Genomic DNA, 21,092 nt, shown 5'->3' on the forward strand with positions numbered 1-21,092 from the left:
GAATGAAATCAGGAACATCAAGAAATTGCCCACTACATTTAACCCCATTAAATCACCCAGTAAAACCAATATATAGTATTTTTCTATGTAAGTAACACGGATTTTTTCCTCATTTCAGTTACTCTTGATGACTTTCAAATATTAAGGGCAATCGGGAAAGGAAGTTTTGGAAAGGTGAGTTTTAGGTATTCTGTTTATATTTGTGTGCTAAAACGAATATTTTGTTGGCCATTTGTTTATTTTGTTTTTAACTAAAATATGTTTGGAATGTTTGAGCATTAGAAAGGATTAATGTAATCGAAACCTACATTGATTACAATTTTTCCTGTAATGAAATTTTCATGGATCCTTGCAGTTTTCAAAATTTAATTTAAATCTGAAACTGCTTAAATTAGATGTTGCGTGGATACAATATTGTTTAACTGATTGTCTACTTAAATGGAATGAAAACATGAATTTTTTATGTGTTTGAAAATTTTGAGCCAAAAACATTGGATGCTGCAGTCTGAGAATTTCAACGACGCTCCTTTAAAAACGGCCCGCAATCACGAAGAACTCTAAATTTGATTTGAGCTTCTTCTATCAAATTCTTCGAGTGCCTTTGTCATTTTCTTTTTCGTGCCTGTGTTATTTTGTCGCTTTTGAGTTTTTCCTACGATGCGTGCCAGCAGGGCATATTGAAATTTTTACTCTTCATCAATTTGGACTACTTCTTATCTAATCATTCCAGAATCTTTTATTTTCATCGCATTCAGTCAATTCTTAACAACTCAAAAACACAAAATGTTTTACTTTGCTTTTCTAAGTTCACCATATATAGTTTGAAAATTAAAAATAGCAGAGAAGTGTGTTAAAAATGATCGACTTCCACGAAAAAAAAAGCATATACAAAACTTAGACCCGATGAAACTTGACATCTGTTTGAAGGTGGGCTGATATTTCAGTTTTTTTTAATTTTTTTGAATTTTTGTTATGCTAAGTAAGTTTCAATATTATGAAGCTCAGTGATAACAAAAAGCGAAGTTTAGATGCTTAATTAACATATGACTGCATGTGGCTGCTAAAAAGGATTGGAAATTCTAGCATGCTCACATAAATATTTTTCTCATCAAACATTTTTCCCTTTGCGCTGCCGCTACATTTATCGTTTCAGAAATTTAAAGTACTCGCAAAAGATGTATTGGTCGAACAAATTGCATAAATTTGCTAAGTAAATAATTCATGATAGCTCTCAGCCAGATATTTTTTGCCATGTAAGTGCATAAAGAAGTTTGTGCCAGACATCATTAATCTTTTTCTTCTAAAGGAAACATACATTTTAGAATTCTTCGTTTTAATGTATCTCTTCCATATATTTGATTTTCTTAACACAACCCATCGAAATGCGTTTCTTTCTCTGAATTATTTTCAAGGAGCTAGACTTTTATATAGTTAGAATAATTTGGATTTTTACCTTACACTGGTAATAAACGCCATAAAATTTCTGGAAAATAATTGCCATCTCGTAATTTGATAACTCCTGTAAAAATTTAACAGAGCCGATTTTTTTCGGCTAGTTCTTTTTTTTTTTACAATATGAAAAACTAATTTGTTTTGATTCCCAAATTTTAGCTCCTAAAGCTCATTTTGAAGCTTAAGTCTGGTGAACATTGAAAATAAATTAATGTTTGGTAGCAGAAACGGAAAATAGCCGTTACATATTCTTGGATTTGTCAATGAACCTTGGCGATGTTCCAAAAGATAAATACAATCCTTTCGACACTATGCCCTTTTGCAATACCGCTAATAAGATAATTTACTGTCTGATATTTAGTCCACACATAAAAGAGTATACAGCACTAAATGTCAAATTAACATCTTGCATGATCGTGCTTTTCTCTCGTTTTCTGAAATCATATTAAAGGGTTAAAATTGATCGATATTTATTGCATTGTTTAGCAAGAAGAACAACGGGAAAAATTTAAAGATTTTCTTTGAGGGGAAATAAAAGACTAAGCTCGTACGTCGTATAACAGAAACTAGTAACGTAATCCATTAAATACTAGCAAACTTTAAATAGAAAATAGTTTTTCTTGTAGAAACCATTGTAACCCTAAAAAGAGGATTTATAATTTCGGAACGCATTGTATGATGTGTAGATATAACACCGTTGTGCACTATTCTGCCGTGTGCAAGTAAACGGAAGTATCTGCAGAAACGAGTTTTCGAGATATTTGAAGAAATGTGTGGTGGATTCAATACTAACAATAGGAAAATGTTGGAATTAGATGTTTTTTTCGCGCCTTTTTTTCAGCGGAAACCAAATAAGCGAGCTTGAACAATATCGATAACGTACAATAGATGACAAATATGCAAAAAATGAAAAATTAAAAATTGGCAAATACTGCCCTTTACCTGCACACGGCAGTATTATACACTCAATTTTTATTTTGCTTTTAGTTAATATATGTGTCAGGTATGTAGACTCGCTCAGGGATAAATAAATTGCAAAAAACGTATATTCAAAGTTTCCGTCTTCTATATCTTAAGTTTTTTGTAAGGTTTATCTTGTGTTTCTGACAGAAATGTGTGTATGATCACTTAAAATTGGGAGTCGGTAATTGAAAAAAATATGCTACTTATAAAATAAAAGATATGTTTGATATCACTTCGACTGAAAAAATGTGGCAAGCCAAAAATGCTTCAGGAAATTTTTCGGATTAGTGCCCAGAGACTAAGAAAGTCTCCTGAAGTCCAATGGACATAAAATCAGTTTTCGATCGTAACCTAGAATAAAATTCGGATCTGAATATCTGCCATTTATCCATGTTTATGCTGATAGTTTTAAAACGCAGAAAAATACAAATGTTTAGAACTTTATAGAAAGATGATAAACTTCTTCAGCGTGTTGTGAAGTATGAGTTAACACAATTACTTTTAATACGGGTTCACCCAGTTCACGTGTAAACAACAGGATGCTTGCCATACGTGCATTACTTGGTGTTTTGAAATCATTCAAACACGTTAAAGTAAATATGCAGTTATTGAGGCAATGAGCTTGGAAAATTTTGGCTCTCTAAGTATCATTACAGGTTGGCTATATATATTAACAAGTTTAAGTGACTTCAACTTTAAAAAAAAATGGAATATATGATTCCTGTTTTTCTAAAAATTAATCTTCTGATCGCGGTGATTGATTTGCTCATTTATAATAATGAAAACATGAGCTAAAAATTTCTAATGAATAACTTAATTTTATGGGAGAACGATAAATTTTCCACTTTTGACGTGGTGTAGCTAAAACGATTCGTTTAAGAAATTCATTTTTTTGACACTGTAATTTCTTTCTTGGAGGCTCTTATTTATATGTTTTGGGGCTGTTTCTTCGTCTGACCTATATAGAGCCTTAGATAGACTCTACAACTACCGTAGATTAAATAATGTGCCTCTTTTTCAAGACTAGTTGATCAGTTTGACACAGATTTTCTCTTCTTTTTTACTCAAATATATAATTGCTTTCAAATGTGATAAGAATATGATACACATGTACATTCTATATGAATCTCGAACATGTTTTATATCAATTTAAAAAGTACTAATTTTGAATTATGAAAGAAACATAATTCATCAAAACGTCTGTCTACTTGCTCCTAGCAAAACTTAGAACTAGTCTAACACTCTACTCAAAAATATACTATATTTCCCAACAATACAACAAATAAGTTACTCTTTACTGTGCCGAATAGTCTACTAAAGACTTGGATGCAGAAGTTGTCTGGAAAGTATTTGTTGTGTAATCAACAAAGCAAAAGCAAACTTCAAACCGAAAAGATAATTTGCTTCTCATCAGCGGAATTTGCCAATCATTTTCTGTCAAGTGAAGCAATTTGAGTTAAAAGACAAAGCAAATTAGCTGTATTTCGATCTCCTTTACGTAAGCCTCCCATGACAACCTAGTGTTACTATTCTGTTCGATGAAAGTGATCGAAGAGCCATAAATAGTTTTGATGTCATTTTTATCGTTATGCTAGATGAACTACCATTAGGCTAAAACACTTAAAGCATTGCAGGATAGCAAGTGAACCACTACGAAAAATATTTTCAAATGAAAGATATTATGACAAAATAAGCGAGAAAGAAATTGTTTTAGACTATGAGTGATTACCCAATATTATAAGAATAACAATTAGTTGTTTGACTGCTGTTAGTTCCAAAATCTTATTCTCACTGTAATCTTAAATAGTGAAAAAAAAAAAAAAAAAAACACAAAAACGTACATAAAAGCTTTGGTGTATTATTTCATAGATCTTTTGCTATTCCTTTAATATCGAAACTTGAAATTTCACACTAAAAAGATTAAAATATAAATAAGAGACATTAAAATGAAAATTTTGTGATTTGAACGCGTTCCGCCTTGTGACGTTTCACATTGGTGCTGTGACTGTAACGTATTTTAGTTACTCTTTAAAAAAAAAACAATTATTTTGCTTTGGGAAAATATTCAGCTTTTAAAATATCTCTACATCGTCTAAAAGTCAAACTAGCATAATTTCACACTTAAAATTTCCGATTCCTCCTTAGTTGTTGATAGTATATTTTATAACAGTGCAATCAAATTTCCTATGCTTCGTTGCAACTCTAAAGTGTTACGGTTTCTAAACGCAGCACAAAATGTATTACAAAGAAATAACCCAATTTTGAGACCCCCCCCCCTCAATTTTTCATGAAAATATGCAACAGTAATGAAACCGTGTAAAAAACTCAACCTGGGCTAAAGTTTCATGAGTGTAAGTATTTTTAATGCTTCCTTCCAGTCGTTTTCTTCAAAGAGATGAATACCTTAGAGCAGGAATTAGTAAATGGAGGGAGGGAGTTCAATCATTGGCTTAGCAAAAGCAAGGGCAAAGATCGCAAGTCACGTGACTTAACAACGACGAATGGTTGACACGTTTTACGTGAAACTAGCGAAAGCAACCTGTTTTCTTTTATTGCTTTGCTTTAAAATCTATCCTGGACTTGGTGTCTTTGTTTCACGAATGAAAGTCTTTACTCCCTCCATTTTATCTCTTTTCGATGATGATTGCCATTGACAGGTGCCACAGCTTCTGCTATCTTGTGTTTGATGGCAATGATGTTCGTAAGTAACGGTAGCATAAAACCCCTATTTTTTCCGACTTTAACACGTAATAAGCCATTCGGTGGATGATCCCATATCTCTATGCCAAATCTCGTACAGCGAAATAACTTTTACTCAGCAGATCTTTGCCTTTTCCTAAATATACAAATTTAAAATTGGGTGATTATTTTTGAGACTAATTTCAAAACTTCAACGTTGAGAGCACTTGACTGATGACACAAATTAGTGAGGATTGATAACTTACCTCATCTGCCACGCATTGAACGCATCATAAAAATCGAATAGATATTTTATAAACAAGTAAAAAGGTTTCATAATTCAATAAAAGTAATAAATTTTAGCAACTGATGCCATATTAAATAGAAACTTTCAAAATTGTCAATTGAAAACTCTCGTCTATACGAATTTTAGGAATGTGATTCAAAAAGAGATTTAATTAAGAAGAATAAACTGCTTACTTGCTTTACTCGTATAGTGACTGCATGAAAATGAAAGTAATTAATATCAAATGTTCTATACTAAATAACATCTTGATATTTAATACTAACGACCAAACTATACAAAGATTGGGAATATGATTCAAAAGAAGATTTTATCTGAAACGGAATTATTACTTAGAAAGAAAAAAAATTGGTTTCCAGATTTTTTTATTACTATCAGTGACAGTTTAAATGAAAGTGAAATTTTAATGTTATATACTGAATTACATCTTTTAATAATTTTTACTAGAAATTAGTCTATGCGAATGTTGGCAATATGATTCAAATAACGATTTTCAGTTTAAAATGATTTCCGTTTTTAATTAGCTTTACAAAACTGCTTACTAGTTTTTTTACCTTCAGTTCGTATATCTAAATAAAGTTAACTATTTTTAAGTGCACCGTACTAAATCAAAAACCTATACACATGTTGGAAATATGTTTCAAAACAAACATTAAGTCAAAAGTAATTTTCATCTTTTAATTGAGGAGATAAATCTTGCTTTATAGATACATAAATATTAGTGAATTTAGGTGTTTCAACTCATGAAAGTTTTTAACTCTTTTTCTCAGAATAATATATTGACACACACTTAACAAATTTTTAGTTGCTCTACAAGCGATCCAAAAACACCGTTGCCCAAAATGTATTGGGTCAGTTAATTTTCATGCAAGAACATGAGCAGAATGGTCATTATTAATATAAATACTTACGTTACCAGTCTCTAATTTTGAATGGCACGCACAGGAAACTCATGAATCAACGCAAAATGTTTCCAACAAACACTATAACTCAACTGTACTGGAAGAAGAGAAAATGATATGGTCTTTTTGACAGAAATGTCTACAACGCAAAAGAATTAGTGATGATAAATTACCACAATTTACGTCATTTCATCAAATTTAAATGCCTCTTCTCCTACATGCATCCTGTGTATTTTATACATATATTTTAAAGTTTAGAGCAATTTAATGCTTCCAATTAATTTACTTCAAACATTATTTTAAATATTTTCTTGGAAGCATTTTTTTTTTAAGTTTCACATAATTATTGCGAAAAGAAATTTAACAAAATATATTCTAGGATAATGTAACCCTTTATTAAAGGGTGTTTTTTTAAGGGATGGAGAAATTAATTTGGAATAAAACGCAGAAAAGTGTTTTTAATTTATGTGAAACTGCCTTTATTTGACTGATAATTGTATGTCATTAACGTTTGATGTGATTTTGTGGGTACCCGCGGCTAGCCAGTACATGGCGTAATCTTTAGTTCTTATATTCACACACATCAATGTTATTTTCAATAAATTGCTTCGCGTGCCGTGTGGCATATGGCACCATTTTCTTGAAACCATATGTCTACAACATTAATGCCACCCAGTCGCTAATTTAAGCCGCTAAATAAGAAACAATCGAGCATTTGGAGTCCAACAATCGACCTGTAATTGCCGACATACAGACTGATTTACTGCATAGAGTGTGAAAATTAAACTTCTAGATCACGCCTTGTACGTGCCAGTTGTGGTGGCCACATGCTTGAAATCACTTTAAAAAATAATTCGATAAAATTATTTGTCAATTAAAAGAAATTTCATAGATATTTAAGAAAAAATTTGCATTGTTTAGTGACTTAAAACTCTACGTCTGTAAACAAAAAGTAAAATCCTTTAGTAAGAACTTGGATCATGTGACACAAAATTAAATCATATCTTCAGATACTGAAAATATAATTTATATCAAAAGCTCAAGTAAAATACTCTCTCCTAAAGGCGCAGTTGTAATTTAAATGGATTATAACTTTAGTTTAGTTTTGCTTGCTTGTGACTTTTTCAACTTGAAATAAATACATACAGTTCAGAATTTAATCAATCATGCTGTTTTAAAAGCATGGTAACTGTGAAATGTATTTTTTTTTAAAATCTGTTTGGAATTTTAGTGCTTATTTCTAGAGAATGGAGATTGTTTCATTAATCACATTGCATAACTTTTAGAAAAACTCAAATGCATTAAGTACTTTCTCGATTATGTATATTACATTAGTTACACTGTCACGTGTGATGTAAAAATACCTAATATTTATTTCAATTTCAAGTAAACGTTAATTTATTCAGGGTCTTCCGTTTTAACTTGCAAGACCTTTATCTTCGCAACCGTTAGTCCTTGATGCATATTTCCAATTACAAAAAAGTTTAGTTTGCCAGTATAAGACTAACTTTAAAATTTTTTATTTCTCTCATGAGTGTTCTAAAAGCAAAAAGATAAAAATTATTTTGTTTCAAATACATGTTACAAAAATAATATTAGGATTGAACATAGGCTAAATTTGGCAAATTATAAATTAAAAAAACGTAACCGAAACGAAATATGAAACAAAATATGTAGAATAATTGTATTTACTTTATTTTATATTTTGTTTCGCTGTTGTTGCTCAGACAATCTTTATTGCTGCAGAAAAACTCAGATTTTCTTTCTGATAATATGTGTTTCGTTCTGAGCAGAAAAAAGTTTTCTTGTTATGGATAATAGTTTTAATTTGAGGTATATAAAAGAATTAAGTTGTAACGTTTATAGCAAATCTAATTTTGGATCAGTGGAGGGGGGTGGGGAAGGCTTTGTATCTTTTGGTTCTCAATTTTCCTTTGTAGGTTGTAATGAACCAAATTTCAGCGATTATGAAATTTGCACCGTAAGACTTATTTTCGATATAAGGCGGTACAAATTGCTTGATCTGCATTATTACAAAGTCTCTTTTAACACAGTTTTGATATAACACGAAACAAGTTTTGATACAACATGATACATATTGCCCTGATTTATGATATGAACATGATTAATTAATTTACAAAATAAGGGAAAAAAAATATAAAAGTCTCGTTTAGCTCGGTTTTGATACTTCCACGATACGAATTAACCGCGTTATACGAGCGACACCTGTATTGTGCTTCAAAGGCTCTAGTTTATGTTTGATTAACACATCTGTAAAAGTCGATCTTTTATTCAACGACGAGAAAATTTAATCAATTCTCGTACTTCTGCATAAAATATTCTTATAACATACTTTAAACTAAATTGTCATGCCTGAAAAGAAATTATTTTTGGGACAATTTATAGAGTTGACTGAATTCTCAATGCAAGAGTTTAAACCACATTTAATGCAAATCGTTTGCTCAATTGAATGATTTCACTGTCACTTTGAAAGTGAATTTTTCTTAATCGCAAAACTTTTTCTCACGGTGAAAATGAAAGAACTTTGTTGTTAATTTGTATGCATAACATGAGCGGCATAAATATTATGTACATTTTTACTATTTCTGATCATTTTCTCACATTTTACATGCATATATCCGTAAGGCATTTCCGTCACAATAACTCGGCTATCTAATCACAAATTTAAATATAGTATAGAAATTTAAATGCTGCAACAACATACTGTAAATGCTCTTTTTAAGAAAGGCTATTGGTGAAATACAATCTCACGGAGGTTCATTCGTAGCTAAAATTGATTATGATTTCATTATCTGTAATAAAAATTTCTGTCCTTATGAAGAAGAAAAAATAATATTTTTTAGCTCATTTAACAGCAATTTGCTGTACCATATAATTTCCATCGTTACTTATGACGAACCATTATTACGAATAACATTCTTGAATAACGCTTTATTTTTAGAGGCGTAGATAATTTGTAGAGTATTTTAACTGCATCATTCATAAAAAGCCTTTTTTTTTTTAAAGATCACTGTGCTTACGCTATGCCAAATTTAGTAACTTTAGCATTAAGTAACTTTAGCTTAATAACTTTTAGTACTATGTAATTGTTTTAGGGGTTAGATTTTTGTTCGAGATTGTCTCTGGTAATTCCGCATTAAATATCTTGAATAATGACTCAATCTTTCTGAAATTTAAAGAAATGGTTATATTGATTGCTCACGATTGAGGCAGGTAGGAGCAAAGGCGTGTAAGTGGGCATTTTAAAGTTTCGAGTAAAACAAGTTTAAAGTTTAGATTTTGGTAGGCTTTCATAGAAACTTTTTTCTAAATAATACTGTATTTCAGCACCTACCAGTGCTACTAATACTATCTTTTGCCCCAAAACCGAGAGAAGATTCTCCAATTATTTGTACTGGATATTTCTAAAATATTAATTTTGGCACTTACATCCCTTTGCTTCTCACCGCCTCAATTGAGGCAGTGAGAAGCAAGTGGCAAAATTAAAAATTTAGAGATAACCAGTACTAATGGTAAGGGAACCGCTCTTCTGTCTTGGGTCAAGAGATAATACTAGTAGCCCTGGTAGGTATTGTTATACAGCATGATTTAGATTTAAAAAAATCAATGAAAGCCTACCTAGGACGTTATCTTTAAACGCGTTTTAATTAAAATTTGAAAATCCACTTACATCCCTTTGCTTCTCACTGCCTCAGTTGTACTTTTTTAGTATTTAGGGGGTGTTTGCTTTCGTAGATCACCCTATTTTCTCAAACTCTGGTTCTCACATTCAGAAATTTTCTCCGTTTTTGTCTACCAACTTTGAGGTTTTTTTATTTATTTCTTAAACTTTATATTGTAGTAGGATCAGCTATTGAGGTAAACGGGAAAAAAATCCAGTGCTTCAATTTCACATCCTTCTCTTTCTTTTGGATGAGTTGAGACAAAAAATCATGTCAAAGATTACACTCTTTGACTGGGTACGAAAGATTTCACTTTATGGCTGTTTGATAGCGAATGAAACCATGTTTCCATTTACTCCAGCGTGTTTTCCTTCACCCGAGTACATCAGAGACTAGGGGGTAAATAGAAACACCCCATTAAGTTCCTCACCATGTGTATGTAAAGCGATAATTCTACGCAAAGAGTTTAGAAGGTTAAGAAGTTCTACACCAAAAATGCTCAATATGTGAGCTGCAGTCTGTATGCGGCTCGCTGAAGCCTAAAAATGTAATCCGAAGTTATTTAAAAACAAAACTCACACAAAAATGAAAACGGTAAACAATCGCAGAATGCTGACTTTCGTGTAATTTTCACCAAAACTGAATCTTATAAAAAATGAAAAACCTAGATTTTTTCATTTGCCCCAGAGTACAGAATTTATATAAATGGTAACACCTAAATTGCACATCAAAAATAGCTGAGAAGGCCACATTCATAAATAAAGGTTTTAGTAACTTTCTACATGACAGATAAAACTTGTTGAAATCAGCCACTTCGCATTTGTAGACTGAGAAAAATAAAAGATCACTGAACTTAAAAAAAAAAAACTTTTTTCACATCGTCATCTTGAAACATTGACTGGACCTACTCAATAATTATTTACAAATACGCGGAACTCTCAGAATGTCTTCTAGATATTACCTTGCATTCACTCACCTGCAGTTTAGTTTCAAAAACTACTACAAGTGTGAGAATAGTTTGTCTCTATTGAGCCTATGTTTCCTTTTACCCCAACTGACCCTATAATTGTTTATTGCATTCAAGGTTTGATAAATTAATCAACAAATAAATACTTTCAATGGAAATACAGACTAAATAATACAAAAATACTCTGTGGATATTATTTATCAATTATCTTGTTTTTTTTTTCAGAATATCATACTGGTAAAATGCTTTTTGCATATTTCAGCATGAGCACCATTAGTTACTTGGGAATTATTCAAACAGTTCTTGATTTTTTTGTAGATATTGATGAGCGTTTACAGCCTCTTATAAATTGAATTATTAGGTAATAGAATCAAACAGCTACTCTGATGATTAGCCACGTTGCAGGACTTTAGGAAATATAATTACCTCGAAAAAGAAGAAAATAATAATAAAATGACGTCGCAAATACTTGGCAACTTGGGAAGAGGTGGATTTTCAGATGTTCCACATCCCAAATATCAAAGGAAACGATCTTATAATAGTAGCTGAATAAAACATTTTTTCTTCCCTGTCATTTATTTTATGTTTCTAAAAGCAAATCCTTATCCTGTGATTAAGTTATACAGCCTAAGGCTTTACGCGAGAAGGTAGGGAGAGGTAGGGAAAAGGGATTAAGTTATGGGTATATTTAGGGCTCAACTCACATCACCTTAATTAGTCCGTTAGTGGTGACTAAGCTCCGACAGTTTTCTATTCTTCTTAAGCTTCTTCTAGACCACGCTTTTCCCAAGCATTGGTATCTTGCGTAATTTATACAGCATCACGTTCACTTCAAGTTCAGATACAAAATATGATCACTAAAAGATACAGGGGTGCCCCGAACTTAAATTTTTGGGAGGGAAAATTCTCAATTTGCCGAATGGTACTCTATATTTCGCCGAATACGGGCATGTACACATACGCGCATCAGACGAAAAGGGACATTTGGGCATTTAAAAATTGCAATACAGTGAAATCCCGTTACAATTAACTTCAAGGGACTGCAGCTTTTGTTCGTTATAACAAGAACTTCGTTGTAATGGAATTCAAGCAGTAAAATGGAAACGAAACTTTGACTGAAAATTTATTTCATTGAAACGGATATTTTGTTGTTCTGTTATTCGTTGTAACGGTATTTCACTGTATTTCAGTTGTGTCTCCAAATTTTTCGAATCTTCAGCCAAAATTTGCTGAATAAGGAAATTTTGATGGTCCCTGCGACCTCCTATCAGGATGCCCCTGAAAGTATAGTGTCTCATTACAGCACGAACTCTTTGCTACTTTTCAAAAACAGCGCAACAAATATTTTACATTTATCTAGTTTCTCAATGTGATAGGACTTGCATGCAAAAAATAAATAAAACTAGTTTTCCTGTTAACAAAACAAAATTATCCTCGTCATTTATTTATTTTCTTAAACTATCGTAATTATAAACTCAATTCGTTAGAAACAATAGTGCGGAGTAGTTTTGTTATTATGTAATTCGTTGTACTGCTAGTTGAAATTGCGTGACTATAGAAATTAACCAATGTTCATGACGCAATCTGATGAATTTCTTTTTCAATCTTTTGAGACTTTCGCTAAGAACACATGTATACATGCATTACTTAGAAAAGACGTCAACACGCAATTAATGAGTCAGGAGTTTCGAGTTAAACTTATATTAAAATTTACGCGTGCCCCCTTTACCTTCCGTAGTCGTGCATTACAACGTTTTACAATCTAATCATTGGTGAAACGTCGCTACTTTGTCTAACTTTGACTGTCATTAACCAGATGACTTTTCTCGATAAGACTATGTTAGGGTGGTGCTATAATACGGAAGTTTCGATTCACGAAGACTTAAAAAAGGAAAAAAAAAGTTGGTATCCAATAACATCTTGCAATCCCGCAACGGACCCGAATATTCGAAGAAATAGAGGTTCATCGTTTCTTTGATATTTTTTGACTGAGACCTTTGTTTCAGTTTTTTATTCTATAGGGAATAAAAGTTTCAATGGATAATACTATACAAGAAAATAATTTGATTTTTCTGCTTACAAATCAGGTTTAAATTCCCAAGTTATCGAAAAAAATTTTTCTCCAAATTTTGGTAAGTTAAAAACATTTTTTCCATTATATTGGATTCGCAGTGACGTTAATAAGACTAAAATTCTGGCGGCGAACTTGTTTAAGAAACAATTAATGATTCAGAACTTGTTTTGCCCACATTTTAACGATAAACGACGCTTTCAAAATTCAGAAAAATTATCTATTGCTTGTAAAGAATGAAAGTTTTGCGTGATTGCAAGATTCCCTCTCAATACTTTCCTCTAATAAACCCTCCTAAATAATCATTTTTCTAATGCAGTAGAGTTTCTTGCAACGCTTTTGGAGTAGAGCACTAAAAAGAAAGAAGGAAAGAGCACCACCTCAAAAAAAAAAAAAAAAAAAAAAATCTGCTTTACAACGGCCCGAAAATAAAAATTTTGTTATCTTCGCACGCTCCTATTACATAAGTTAACACTATTAGTTCTACACTAAGTCCATTCTGTTTCTTTAAGGGGTCACAGTATCTTCACGACATTTTTTTTCAGATTAAGTAAATTTTGTGTTTTTTTTTTAAACCATAACACGCACACATACTTCGCAATCAAAAATTTACTTTCAAATTCTTAAAAAAATATTTTTTTTTGAAAATTCAAAAATTTAGAAAATTTTTAATTTTTTAAAATCCCTAAGGCTGTTCTTGAACTATTTTTAAAAAAAGTTTTTTGCTAAACGATCACAAAAATCATCTCTAAAAATCTGTGCCTCCATTAGAAAACTTTGTGATTAATTATAAAAAAATAGTTTTTTTTTTTGTAAAAATTGTTTTTATAGATATAACATGCTCTAAACATTTGAGTTTTTTTTATAAAATGCTTATCCAATGCACAGTTTTGTTAAATATATTATCTTGATTACAAAAAGTATTACTTTAAAGCTGTATCTTTCACAGAAAAAAATCCTTAAGGATTCTAATGACATGAAATCGCAAAAAAGAAAAAATAAATAAAAAAAATAAAAAATTCTAAAGCAATTTGAAGTTCTTCTTTTGCATAGGAACACAAAGAGAGCTTGACCTAAAATTTTTAATATTTGAACTAAAGCGATGAAACTTTTCCCCTGTGTTCAAAATAGTTTTTAGTACGTAAATAAGCAATATTTTTTTTTTTTAAACGTTTGATCATTTTTGAGGTACTGTAACCCCTTAAACGGAAAGTAAGTCTCTAGAACCAGAGTCCGATCACGCCGTGGTGAGGCCTTAGGCCTAGAGTTCAAGTAGGCCCTCCTCTTGCTCCTCTTTTTACACACCAAATCATTACTAACATAATGCACTATGGCGGTATTTTAAGCAGTTATAATGTCTTAGTATGATTAATAACAAGGTATGTACTGATCTGGAAAATTGCAGCTATTTCAGCATGACATTCTAAAGTTTTAAAAGTCGTAGCCCAGAAACGATTTGATCATAATGTCACAGCAATATAAACGAGCTGATGTGTGCATCACATGATTTCCTTTTACACCAATTTAACGTTATTTCCCCATTATTGGTAATTTTAATGTGATTCAATAGTTTACTCTCTAAATATCACCAATAGTGGCCAAATTGAAACAGATTAAAAAAAAAAAAATCGCCAAATTTGTCACCAAGTTAGCGACAAAACTTGGCGACCAAAAGACTGGCGATCTATCGCCAAGTGTCCGCCAAATTATAACACCATTTGAGTTCGCATCGAAATTAACAATGGTTTCCCCCCAAAAAGGTGCAAAAGACCCCTTTAGAAACATCCGAATGCAACCAAAAGAGGAGGTGCACAACTAGACCCCACTAGGAGTCTACGTACCAAATTTCAACTTTCTAGGACATACCGTTCTTGAGTTATGCGACATACATACGCACATGCGCACATACGTACATACGCACATACATACGTACATACAGACGTCACGAGAACACTCGTTGTAATTAACTCAGGAATCGTTAAAATGGATATTTCGGGCGTCTATACATTCTTAGGTATATATGCACGTATGGAGGGTTCGGAAAAAAACTCAACATTCATTCGGGGGTGAACAAAACCGAAATTAAGGTCGATTTTTGAGTGAAATATTTTTCGCGAATACTTTACCTCCTTTTTTGTAAAATGAAGTAAAAATAAAATGCAGTAAAAGCACTTATTTTTGCGAGCTATAATTTTCTAGAAAATGAAAATATCGGCGTTTTTTCGAGCTGATAATTTCAAGATTTTTACGTGAACAGAAATGAATGTCGAGAAAAAAAATACTTTGCAAGGCTTAAATTTTTGCGGTTACGACGGGCTCGCGAAAACTGCGAAAATTAAAGTCTCGCTAAAATAAGTGTTTTAAGCACTAATGTCATTCTGTAAAGCTTTTTATTAACAAAATTAATACTTTAATTAATATTTCTTTATGTAAATGCGACAGAAGTACTCAAAGGTCTTTAAAACCAATGGAAATAAATAAATTAGGAGAAAGTTGCCGTCAATGAACCACATAGGTTTTCGATTTTCGTAATTCCAAAAACGTCTTCTCTAGTTTCAAAATATGAGTCACTTATCATATTCCTATTTCGGAGGGCTTACTTCCTAAATTTCTAATAAGTGACTAAGGTAACAACAAGTCTGGTTTTATTTTCTATGCGACTGTTTAAAGTTGCTTTCAGGACTCTGTATTGTCGGTAGACTTCGTTAAAGTCCATGCCACTATTTCTGTAAGCTACTGTAGCACATTACATGCTCTCACATTTCCACTAGCCATATTTTTCTATTTTTTGCATTTTTAAGGAGCAGCAAATTATTTGAAACAGTATTATTATGTTTTAATTTTTTAATCAATTTTATAAAAAAAATTTGGCTTGAAATTACAATAAAGTATAAGACTTTTGATGAATTACTGAGATTTTCTTTTTTATTATCTTTATTCTTTTAAAACAATTAAGCAATTTTCAAAGGTAATTGAGCTGAAGTTACAACAATATTTGCGATTTTCCATGAATGAACCACTTTTTTAGGTGGTTCATTCGTGAAAACACCTAGCGGTTCAATGATAGCAACTGCGTCATTTTGAATATTCTTATAGCTGTTACTGCTGTGACGAATCATGATGAAACATGAAGTATGGGAAATTGTACTTGAAAAGGCACTTTTAAGTCAATGTTCACGTTTAATTTATTAGTGATATTCAAAGCATGTTACAACTAAATGAGAATCTCAATAATTAGTAAGATAATGGTAGAAATCTTTTCTGACCGATTAACAATATGATGAAGTAATTTTAGCTAATTGACGACTCTACAGTAGACAGTTTTCAGACAAATGAAGGTACTAAAACTGATTACGCGCTTGCACAAACTTTGGTACGGGAAATATCTTCGCGGGCTAGTCATGGAACCGGTTCATTGACGGCAACCTTCCCCTAATAAAGTAAGAGTTTAGAAAAATAATCCTGCTACTGTTTCTAGAAAGAGCGAACTTAGTAATGTCAAGGGTACTTTGGCCTGGACTTAATTGGCTCATCCGTTAACCACGGCTTGTCCAGAACTAGTGTAATATTAGCATCAATTGTGAACCCTTAAAAATAATTCAAATGTGTTTCAAAATTTACGAAAATGTAAACAATTACATTTTTCGCTAAATTAATGGATTTGAGAAATCTATAGGTAATCTGCAAACAGATAAATTAATTACTTTTATTATGTAGTAGTATCCGTTGAAACTTTTTTTCCTGTAGCATTAAAAAAAGAACATTTCAAAGAAACGGTAAAAAAACGGTAAAACTCTTTATTCTTTTTATAACACTAAAAACAAAAACATTATAGTAAAATTTTGAGCTAATCAAAAAAAAAAATAAAAATAAATAAATAAATAAATAAATAAAAAATAAAAAAATAATAAATAAATAAATAAAAAACATAACTTTTTTCGAAATTTCAGGTTTGTTGCAAGATCGCAAGACATTACCCGATTTCAATAATTTTATTTGCTTTTTAAGCCTTCACCACTCGCATCTTTTCCGCGCTATAAAAACTCTAATATAAAAATGTTGGGGTTTTTTTTCGCACCACCCAACTCTACATTGATCAAAACGAAGTTCTTCCGAAAATAATATTTTACCTACCTCAGCTGCCGAGCTGCTAATGTAATAAATTCTCTTCATTTTTCAAAGAATATTTAGACCCTGACTCATGCCTGTAAAAATATCTTTACGTGTAGAAAAATCGAAATACAAATAAATGTAAATGAATGTCACCGATCAATGATATATTGTTTTTACACGAGACAGGCTTTTATTTATTATGCTTTATAGTTTACTTCATCTGTGATTTTATGAAGGAGGTAGTCAGGTAGTTAGTTTCTTTTCCAATCTTTTGAGATTTTCAAATGTGTTCATGTATTACTTAGAAAACACGTCCGCACGCAACAAAAAAATTAGAGCTCTAGATTTAAACTTATATTAGTGTTTCTGCATGTATCTGCTCTATCTTCCAAAATTCTGCATCGCAACATTTAACAATCTAATCATGAGAGAATCGTAGCTACTGAGAAAATGGTGACACTTCGTCTAACTTCGTTCTCTCATTAACCGGAAGGCTTTTCTCAATAAGACTGTTTATATTGATCAAACAAAGCTCTCCTGGAAATAGTATTTTACCTATCTTTACTGCCGAGCTACTAATATAATAAATGTTTCGGTATACCTCGAGAAATATTGAGACTTGAATCTTGCATGTAAAAGTATCTGCTTTTCGAAACATCGAAGCACAAATGAATGTAAATGATGAAAATGATCAATAAAGTTTTTTTTTTTTTTTTACACGAAATTAGGATTTTATTTATTTAGCTTTTCATTTATTTCCCATTACTTTTCATTGATTTTGAAGAAAAGGGATGTAAATACTGCAGTTGTGAGCATTAAAGCAAGGGTTATGGGTTAAATAAACATTTTAAAATTAAAAATTACAAATATTCCCTCCAAGAATGTTCTTACGCATTTTATCGAAACACTAACGACTGTCCCAGATCAATAAAAGGCTTTTTATATAAAATGAAGCTTTTATTTGTTTTGATTTATATTTTGCTTTGTTTAATTCATTTTACTTCATTGATTTTAAAGGAAAATTAAGCAAATTATGAAAGGTATGAGGATCAAAAGAAGGGTGATAGTTGGAATGAACATTTTGGAAGTGAAAGCACGAATATTCTATTTTTTATATTAAGCCTTTTATCGAAACTCAAATGAATGTAAATGAATGACACTGATTAATAAAAGATTGTTTTTAGAAGAAATTAGAGGACTTACATTTATTCTGCTTTAAATTTTCCTTTATTTATTCTCTTTTACTTAATCGTTGATTTTCAAGGGAAGGTGAGCAACACGAGCAGTTGTGGGGATTGAAACACGGGTTATGGGTTCAATAAACATTTTGGTTGCAAGATTACGCATATTCAACTTAAATATTTTCTTACGAATTTTATCGAAACAGATGAATGTCAGTGATCAATAGAGGATTGTTTTTTAGACGAAGTTAGGCTTTTATTTAAGTTGTAATATATTTTAATTAATTAATTGTTTTTATTTCATTGATTTTACAGGAAAAATGAGCAAAGTATAATGTTGTGAGGATTGACGCAAGTGTAATTGGTTAAAAAAAAATATTTTGGAAGTAAAAGTACGAATATTCAATTTTTCTTTCGCAGTTTCTAAAAAAATTGAAATTGGCAATAAATGCATTGTTTTGTAAAGATTTTTGTCAATATATTATGTTAAGAGAAAGATACTTTTGACAACTCAAATCTGAAATTATTATAAGATAAAACCTACAGGTTAAATTGACTTAGTCAAATAAACGGTTTGGCATCAGTTACATTTTTAGACGAAGGTATTCAAAAAGGATTTCTTTTTCAAAACTGAAATATAGGGGAATAAAAACCAAAGAAACGTGGTTAGTAATTTTCACCATGACAAATCTCCATTTTAAAAGTACATGCATGCTTATAAGATATAACTACAATAAGAACACGCTATTTTATCAATGAATGTGTAGTTGCAAAATGTACAATGCACATAATAAAAAATACTCTTCAAATTAGTGTTAATACGTGCATAAAAATTGGATATAAAAGGAAATTTTAAATACTTGAATAGGAGACCGCAATTTGTAAGTAAATAATAGTCATAAAATAAACCATTATTCGATATATTTGTAGGTTCCGTGATTTGTTATTTTTTTTTTTTCTGATGAAATTCTATGTTTCTGGTTTAAGACATTTTTAATAGAAAACCTGCCCTCAGTTTGGAGAATTTGTAACTCAGATTTGACTATGGATGAGGCCACAGAAAACATTCGGAAACAGGTTTGGACACTCTCCCTTCCTTTACAATAATAAGAAAATATTTTGAAAGACTGTCGTGCAATAAGAGTATTAAATCTTCTTGCCACCAGTATGTGGGCGATTCTCCAAAATTCTAACAATATTATGTCCCAGTAGCCTAACACAAAAAATGTTTAACTCAGAAAGAGTTTTCATTTTTTTAATCGTTAGAAATAACTTATCTGATGTTATTCTACTCTTATTAAAACAATAACTTGCTTAGGTGTTTCTACAAAATTTTTTAAATAACCAGAAAGTTACACTTATGGAGTGTCCCCATCCGTTTTTCAAATGGACGTAAATTATTTAAAAATTTTACATCAACATTCCACAAATTCAATTTGTAGTACAAAATTAAGCATACTTAAAGGTGTAAAACAGCAATCTTTAAATAAATTAAATTATTTAAATCATCAACGTACATCGTTTTAAACTAAGTCCCCAGGTTTCATGTCACTCTCCTGTCCTAGGAATGAGTTCAATTATTATAGATTAAAAAAAAGGAATTTTTGATTTGCTGTGCTACAACACTGTTTATTATCGCCATTTTGTTAGATTCCTTGACTATTAAGTTCATATGATTTGTCTGCTGTTCTTACTAAAACTTTGAAGTTCAAAAATAGGTATGAAACACTTTTACTGTCATTCTCTTGGACAAAATTTCTGAGTTAAATAAAAGAAAAATAATAATTGTACTCAGAGAGTGCAGTTGAATTTAGAGGCTATAATCGAAAAATGACATTAGTTGCCTTAATTATAATAAAGGGCTTACGCAACAGGCAAATTGTATGGAAAAAGTCATACTCCTGTCCTGAAAAAAAGTGTCATACTTCTGTCTTAAAAAAATCTCTCTCCTATCATTAATTCTCAAGCACTGGTAATGCATCCCGTAGAATAGAAGGATTTATTTCCAATACATTAGTTGCAAAATAAGATTGATTGAAAAAAAGAAAGTTAAATTTGGCAAACGATAAATAAAAAATGTATAAATGGAATAATTATATTTCTTCATTATTATTTTTTTGTTGTTCAGACGAATCGTTCCAAAAGAGATTTATTGGTTAGACATTTGTTTATCTAAAGGTTGCTCGAATAAGCTAATGAAGTTGCTATAAATTTCGTTTTACTGCTTTAAATTAAAATTAAAATATATGTTTTTAATATTTGCTGATTCCCTTTTTGTTTGTACTTTCTGAACCATAAAACAATTTGCAGGTAATGTGAAGTAGCTTTTCGTTTTGTAAATTTTATCATAGTGTACGGCTAACTTAAAGCAAGTTTTAATGTAGCAATCGATTTTTTTTCGTTGAAATGAATGTCCGTTATTCGAAGTGTAAGCTGATGAAGTGAGTGAATAATATGGAAAAACCTATAAGGGACTTGTACTCGAAGAAATGGGGGTGTCCGTTAAGGGAGGTTTTACATAAATTTTGTTTTGTAATTTAATAACCATATTTTTTGATTTAGTCTTCAGTTATTTCTTTATTACAGTCTCTTGCTGTATGAAAATTTGACCCCTATTTTGAGGGTGTAACATAGTTAAAGTGAGAGCCCTCTATTTTTCTCTTAATAAATTCCTAGCAAAACGTAAGTATGATTTTTTTTTTCAGATTTTTTTCCGCATTTTTCTTTTAAAAAGAAATGTGATTGGAAAATGTCAAGTTTTTGGAGAATCACTCATG

General features: G+C 31.0%; 1 protein-coding gene across 1 annotated transcript in view; it reads left to right on the forward strand.

The window, feature by feature from the left end:
• LOC129219410 (serine/threonine-protein kinase 32B-like) overlaps positions 1–21,092 on the forward strand; it is a 242,333-nt gene that overhangs the window by 23,874 nt on the left and 197,367 nt on the right. The window contains exon 2 of the mRNA XM_054853799.1: positions 119–174. Within this exon, the coding sequence (XP_054709774.1) occupies positions 119–174 (56 nt within the window). The remainder of the gene's footprint in view (positions 1–118; positions 175–21,092) is intronic.

Source organism: Uloborus diversus, chromosome 3 (genome assembly GCF_026930045.1).
Source record: "Uloborus diversus isolate 005 chromosome 3, Udiv.v.3.1, whole genome shotgun sequence".
NCBI lineage: Eukaryota > Metazoa > Arthropoda > Arachnida > Araneae > Uloboridae > Uloborus > Uloborus diversus.